General features: G+C 48.3%; 1 protein-coding gene across 1 annotated transcript in view; it reads right to left on the minus strand.

The window, feature by feature from the left end:
• Window positions 1-6,265, minus strand: part of uhmk1 (U2AF homology motif (UHM) kinase 1) — a gene marked incomplete at both ends in the record, with an annotated part of 10,637 nt that extends 4,372 nt beyond the window's left edge. The window contains 5 exons of the mRNA XM_080536530.1: window positions 382-458; window positions 781-875; window positions 1,851-2,054; window positions 4,390-4,742; window positions 5,959-6,265. Of these exons, the coding sequence (XP_080392656.1) occupies window positions 382-458; window positions 781-875; window positions 1,851-2,054; window positions 4,390-4,742; window positions 5,959-6,265 (1,036 nt within the window). The remainder of the gene's footprint in view (window positions 1-381; window positions 459-780; window positions 876-1,850; window positions 2,055-4,389; window positions 4,743-5,958) is intronic.
• Window positions 6,266-7,684: the final 1,419 nt, after the last annotated feature.

A 7,684-nucleotide genomic window follows, 5' to 3' on the forward strand; every position in this document is an offset into this window, starting at 1 on the left:
ACGTCTGTTTAAGTTTCATTGTTAAAACATAGTTGGGTGGGGCTGTATAAACATGACATGCGACAAAAAGGAGCTTTAACCTACAGTGTACTATGAGAAGGGAATGTGAGGTGTGTGTGTTCCTGTGTGTGTGTGTGTGTGTGTGTGTGTGTGTGTTTCTGTGTGTGCGTGCGTGTGTGTATTAGTTATACTTACCGAAGGGAATGTGATGTTGGGAATGTGAGGTGTGTGTATGTGTGTTCCTGTGTGTGTATGTTTCTGTGTGTGTGTGTATGTATGTGTGTGTTCCTGTGTGTGTTCCTGTATGTGTGTGTGTTTCTGTGTGTGTGTTCCTGTGTGTGTGTGCGTGCGTGCGTGTGTGTGTGTGTTCCTCATACTCACCGAAGGGAATGCTAAAGAAAGGGCTGAGCAGGGCGGTCTGGGCGGTGCCTCTGTGCTCGGGGTCGTGGTGAAGCATGCTGCAGGTGACAGAGACAATCCTCTCATCAGGGTTTCCTTGCTACTGTGCCCTACATACGTGACACGTTCTAATGCTTTGGTCCTCACGTCGGGATCCCATGTAATGATCGGACCTTTCTTTCGAAAAATGTGAATATATTTCCGTGTTGTTGAAAACCAATGACACGTCGCTGGTCAACTAACACAGCTTGTTTTGTGAGCCTGCTAACAATGTAAAGTAGTGTTCTAGTTAACTAGGTAGCAGTGGGGGATTACTCGCCGAATCCATTGTGTTGTTGCAGTGTGTCCCGTTAGGGAACAGGATAGAGTTGCTGTGGTTACCTTTTGATCAGGTCTCTGAGGTGATAGACCGGTATGGCAGGGCACACCATACTGTTGTTGGTGAAGATGTGGTCGACTATCGCTGCACTGTTGTCCTGTAGGGGGGCAAAGAACAGCAGAACATCACAGACGACAATAAATACCAGACGCAGGTTTATCTATCCGCTAAAGGACTGTGGGGCAGAGTTCACTGTTAGGGCTTTCACACCGGCAAAGAACCATTCCCGTTCGCATTCGCGAACCAAGCCTGGAACCGGCCGGCGCGTTCAGACCGAAACTCAATTGGTTCGGAGACTGAAAAGTTGGTTCGCAGCGGGAACCAGAAAATAGTGGTTCTCAAGCGGGAACCAAAACGTAGAACAGTCACGTTGTCAGTGGGTGTGTCATATTCTAGGCTGCAAAGACCAGCAAGAAGGAAGTAGACAAAATGTAATCTAATCTAAATCTACTAATTAGTGATCAAAACAATTATGTAAAGTTTCATCATTCTCTCTATCTTTCTCACATGCTCAGCAAACACACACGCGCAAACGCAAATTTCATAAGCCATTTCTATTCCAGCAATGGAGCAGCTGGTTTGTAAAAGAACCCGTGTCTTTTGTTTTGTTTCATCGAAAATAGTGTTTATTTCAGATACTGTAGTGGAAGATATTATCCTCATTTCCAGTGAAGTACCTGCCATCTAGTTGTGACATTTTTGTTTATCCCGCGTTGATGACGCGGATGGTTCTGGTTACACCGGTATGACAGCATCAAGGTTCGGAGGTTCCCGAACGCGAACCGGAACGGTTCTTTGCCCTATGTATGGTCGACTATGTAAAGCCTTAGGGGACAGGTACTCTACATGGTACTGGACATATGTAGACAAGAAGGAGCAACACCACGGTCGGGTCCAATTCTTTTGCGATTCTTTTCAATTCAGGAAGTGCTTTGAAACGTGAAATTCTAAACTTTTTTTTTTCATTTTCAATTGACGCACGCTCACAAGTGAACGCACACACACACGCACTACGCAGGCTTTAAACAGAACACACTGCCGTGAGTATCTGCGGGCTGACCGACCGACTGACCTTCCACTCCTCGGACCTGATGGTGTCTTTCAGCTTGATGCCAGAGTACATCTCCAGCAGGATGATCCCCAGGCTCCACAGGTCCACGGCCGCCGTGCACCCCGGGTCCCCCTCCCCCTCCGCCTCCGCCCCAGCCCGGGCCAGGGAGGTCTGCAGCTCGGCCTCCGGCGCCCGGTAGCCGTCCGTCTGGATGTACTTCACGTCCTGAGGCGCGCGGACAAGGGGGGGACAGAGGGGGAAGGAACACAGGTTATACCAGCCTGCGGAGGAGACACACTAGTAGGGACGCGGTTTCATTCTATCTAGCTATCGGGGAGCGCCTGGGTGGCGTAGCTCATTAAGGTGCATCATGCCACGTCATCGCACGCGCCCCTGGTTCCATTCCCGCCATTCCGACCTCTCCTGCATGTCGTCCCTCCTCTCTCTCACCCATCCTTCCTGTCAATCTACCGTCTCTATCCCAAGAGCAGAAATGCTCTTGTTGTCATTTTATATCATTTTATACTGAGAATTGAAGTCTCTCTACATTCTGGGGAATCTTGCACTCAAGAAAGGCATTCTGACTGTGGACAGGGCCCATAACTTGTGCAATCACAGATCTGTATAATATGATTGGTCCCCAAGAATGGTGTGGTGACCCCATGACCACTATAAATATGTGTTCCTCTCGCAGGAGGGGGCTTTTTTGACTGCTATTTTCTCTGCGCTCATGTGACTTTGCTTAATAAAAGGCCTCTTTGGAGTCAATTGATTTAAGCTCTTTGTGCTTTATAAGTTTTACTCAATCTACTAAGAATCAATTAAATCCACAACACTCTAAAAAATACAACATATATATATATATCTCCATATATACACATCACTGAACAGCCCTGAGTGTTATGGCTGGTGTTGTAAATAATATGGTGAAACAAAGAGACATGTTGGCCTTGCAAAAACAGCACGTTTACATACTATTGTCTGTAAGGGAACTATATCACAATATGCCCCAGATATCAAGATATCCAATAATGTCAAATATGGGCCTAACCCTTATCCATAATGTGGTGTAGGCAACCTACTTTGGGCCCAGCAATGCAAAAGCCTTGGATATTCCCACCTGCCTGCCTGAGTCCTGAGACCAGGTAAAGGGTCTCCCCTGCCGTCTCCCATTCCTCCTCACCTGGTTGCCTTCTCTGAAGCTGAGCCCTCTCCTGGTTGCCTTCTCTGAAGCTGAGCCCTCTCCTGGTTGCCTTCTCTGAAGCTGAGCCCTCTCCTGGTTGCCTTCTCTGAAGCTGAGCCCTCTCCTGGTTGCCTTCTCTGAAGCTGAGCCCTCTCCTGGTTGCCTTCTCTGAAGCTGAGCCCTCTCCTGGTTGCCCTCTCTGAAGCTGAGCCCTCTCCTGGTTGCCCTCTCTGAAGCTGAGCCCTCACCTAGTTGCCCTCTCCTGACTAAAAATACATCTGTGCGACTAGAGAAATAAATTCACGAGCACACGTGCGAGTACAGATTTTTTTTTTTTTTTTTTTATTCTAAAAATAAATCTGCGCGAACCGTGTGGCCACATTTTAAGCCGTCAGCCAGCCCGCTACGACCACGGGAAGTCATGTTAAAAGTGAAGTTACTTCTGTTAAACTGGCGCTAAGCTAACATCGCTAATCGCTAACTCCCTTTTGGGCCTTAAAGAGACAAGCGCCCTTTTCTCATCTCAAGCTTCATTAGCTTCATTAGCTCACCACATCTACAGATTTGGTCCCACACACTCCCGATTTGAACCCAAGGTTACAACCAGGGTTAACTACCCTAGAAAGTAGAAAGCTCTCAGACCTTCAGAACCCATTGAAAGTAGTGGAGGTACTCCAGAAGTCCAAATGCATCTCTAATCCTAGGAAACCCTAGGAAGCAAGTTGCCTAATGGCATGAAAATGCAACATGTTGTACTTGAGTGTGGCAGAGAGGTGGGACCCCCGGGGATGGTGGTGTGCTAACAGCTAGCCGCCGCAGAGGCACCGTGCTGGGCTGGCCACCTCCACATGTCACCACCCCGGGCAGCATGGGGCTGGGGACTGGTCATCTGGATGTGGGGTAGTTTAATACCCCTAGATGTGGAGTTGTCTGGCCACCGTGTGTGACTGATGTAGCCTGACCCAGCAGCAGGGAGGTGGGCAGCATGGAGACAGACCTCTGCATGGCCTGGCTGGGCTGCTAGCTGACAGACCTAGCCCTAAAGCCTGGCTGGGCTGCTAGCTGCTAGCTGACAGGCATGACATGGATGAATGAATGAACATGCTGCTAACCAGGAGAACTTGACACAGCTAGTTACCATAATACAATGCCATCAACTCTGCGTCTAGTAGGGCTGTATGTGTGATTTTGGTGCAAAAATGGCAAAATCACTAATAAAAATGTGTTATAATTACATTTTTCACTGTGCTCCTAAATTTCTTTGTGTGCCTCTAACATTTTTCATTTAGGAGCACATGTGCTCCTAGTGAAAAAGGTTAGCGTAGAGCCCTGTGGTTGCCCTCTCTGAAGCTGAGCCCTCTCCTGGTCGCCCCTCACCTGGTTGCCCTCCTTGAAGCTGAGCCCGAAGTCGATGACCTTGAAGCACTCGTCGTCGGCGCTCCAGAGCACGTTGCGGGGCTTCAGGTCTGCGTGGACGTAGCCCTCCCGGTGCAGGAACGCCAGGGCCTCCAGCACGTCCCGGGCGCAGTGCTGCACCAGCCACATGGAGTGGCCCTGCTGGGCACAGCCCCGGCCCCCCTCCCCACCCCCCCCAGGGGAGGTGCTGCCCGCCTGGACGCTGGCCCTGACCAGGAGCTCCGACACGCTCACGTCCAACAGCTCCAGCAGTAGGCAGCGCGTGGCCACGCCCCCCGCGCCGTTGTGGTTGCTGAACACCCCGTAGAGAGTCACTGTGGGGACACAAGAAGAAGAGGCCCACCCCCGGCACCAGATGTGATTGGTTGTTGGGAGTGGGGGTGGAGATGGGGGGGGTAAAGACAATGGCGCTTGGCTGGTGTGGAGACAGAGCGAAAGCACCAGGGGTGAGACGTTGGTGCAGGACGTTGCAGATAGAAATGTCTTGTGTCCTTCAAACATGCCTCTCTGTCTTGTAGAATGAAGACTGCTAACGGCGAGCTCTCCTGAATGTTGCACCCCTCCTAATAGGTGGTTGGTGTGTGTGTGTGTGTGTGTGTGTGTGTGTGTGTGTGTGTGTGTGTGTGTGTGTGTGTGTGTGTTCGGAAGAGTGAAACATTCAGAGCTGTAAAGAGAAATAAAATAATATTTATTTTATTTTAATAAAAGTATACAGTATATGCAGTATACAGCCTATTTTGTAAGACCAGTCTCTAAGACAATTCTAAAGTCCATGTCTTGTTATTGTGATGATGATCAATAAATATCAGACAACATAGACTAATGTTGGGAATTGTTTTATGTCAGGGCAAAGTGAACTCTCCCGACATGAACTCTCTTATCTTCCTCCGAATCGTTTTAAAGCTAACAGAGAGCTCAAACTTTACACAAGCTGCGATCTGATTTGATTAGGAAGATGAGTCAGTGTCATCGGGCATAAAGAGATGGACTTCATTTTATGCCATGCCAATCAAGGCTTCACACGCCAAGGCAGACGCTCTCTGGGAGGTTCTTAGCGGAGTCAAGTGTCAAGATCATTCTCAGACAAGAACGATACGCATCACTTGTCTTCTTCATAGCCTGACACAAATTCAGCTTCAAAATAGTTAACCTATCTAGAACAGGACGGTACTCCTTTAATTCAGAAATCAAATAGGCGGGCATGCATAATCTTCAAGAACTGTTGGGAACAGTATGGTATTGACACTGCCCACTCATGCAATCCTAGATACATGCAGGATCAGTGTGCAATAGCGCACCATCACTGCATACATGTGTGTTGCATGAAACAAGATGTTCCCCAGTGCAGCTATAGTAATGCAACAACATCACTCTCTTTGACCAGACATGCGTAAGCCAAGGTACTGGGGTGGTGTAGTGTATCAGATCTACGTGGATGTGTGTGTGTGTGTGTGTGTGTGTGTGTGTGTGTGTGTGTGTGTGTGTGTGTGTGTCACCACTGGGGTGGGGTGCATGCATCAGATCTTTTACCGATGTTCTTGTGTCCTTGGAGGTCTTCGAGCACGGACCTCTCCTTGTGATACCCGTAGTCTCCGCTCTGACTGTGCGCCTGGAACTCCTTCACGGCGGCCGTGCTGCAGCTGCTGCTCCCCGCCCTCCCGGAGCTGCTCACCCGGTACACCGAGGCCGAGACCCCCTGGCCCAGCCTGGCCTGGACGCTCCACAGCTCCCCGAAGATCTCGAACAGCACGGTGGGCTTCACGGTGATCTGGTGATCTACCGGTACCGATGGTACCTTTCCGTTCGAGGAGTCGAAACTGCTGCTACAGTGAGCCATTGAGACAGAAAGAAAGAAAGAATCGGTGGTTCTGTTGGCTGGATTTAGACGATTTTGACGTTTTCGGAGCTGCGAGAAGATCAGTTGCTTAGCGATCAACCTGCGCGACAGACCGTTAGAAAAACCAAGAGCCAATCTGGCAACGCGTCAACAACAGCCAGCACTGTTACTGTAAAAACCTCCGAAAGAGAGATCTCCATTACCAAGATGAAGACATGACATTACTGCCAGTTTAAAGGTTTAAACTTGGACTGACAGCAGCTTTGTGGAGGAGGACATGTTTAGCTCATCATCTAACTAATCTAATGTCAACTGGAAGAGAGGAAGACTTCGGAAAACGTGCACCTCCCTCCATGCACTTTCTTCTAAGTTAAAGCATGTGATATATTGAGGTTTACAACCTGAATTATAATCCTGTCGTTTCGAGTAGAAAGATAACGGTTTTTGGCAGGGTAAGAGAGAGGTTGTTGCAGTTTGTTTAGGTGGCCATGTTGTACGTTCACGTCATTTTTGCACTTCCTCTCTCCGCCGACACAGATCCCAGGTCAGGGGGGTGTTCCATCGACGTCGCTAAAGGGACAATCCAGGCTTATTTTGGATAAATCCCGCGATATTTACACACACAAAAAACAGCCCTATTTTGATAACTCTCGCGAGATTTCTAAAGATAAGCCTGGATTTTTTCTTCCTTTAGCGACGTTGATAGAATACCCCCCAGATCAAGCGTAGTCCAACCCCTTTACCCTTACCAACACGGAAAAACAGATCCTGAATCAGAGCTTACAGCCACATCCAGTTTACAACCACATCGCAGATCGCACGATACAATGTTACAAACTATCAATAAATAAATTTAAAATAAAATAAAAATAAATTAATAAAAATTGTAGCCACTCCATATGCATTGCAATAATTAGATGAATGCTTAATATTGTGCATAAATAAATCTAGATCTAGGCGTTACTAGGGCGTTCCCGTTTGATCGTAAGTGCCACGTCAAACGTGACGGGTGTGTAAGGAGGTGGGACGGGAGAGGAGGGAGGCGCACTGGCCGATACAAGAATCTCCGGTTGGTCTTTCTCCGGACAGATCGATTCCTCCAGACAGCCCTGAAGGAAGGTAAGCCTGGGTACACTACTAACACTGTTATCTTATATCCATGCATGTACCTGGTTACATACAACATAGTAATGCAGCCTAGTTTATTGGAGAGCAGAATCTAATGCACGCCTCCGGTGTTGCCAGACCCGCTTGGAAAGCAGCGTGCCTTTAATGCCCTTTTAATACGGGACTATACGGAAACCAGCTTACTGAGTTAATGTTCTTATATTGGGTTATAGGTTATATATATTTCGATATGGTGTAGAATCTGTCCACTGCCTTTGTTTTTATTGCACCAACGCTGTGACATTGTTATCC

Source organism: Nansenia antarctica (assembly GCF_963989245.1).
Source record: "Nansenia antarctica genome assembly, chromosome: 7".
Classification (NCBI taxonomy): Eukaryota; Metazoa; Chordata; class Actinopteri; order Argentiniformes; family Microstomatidae; genus Nansenia; species Nansenia antarctica.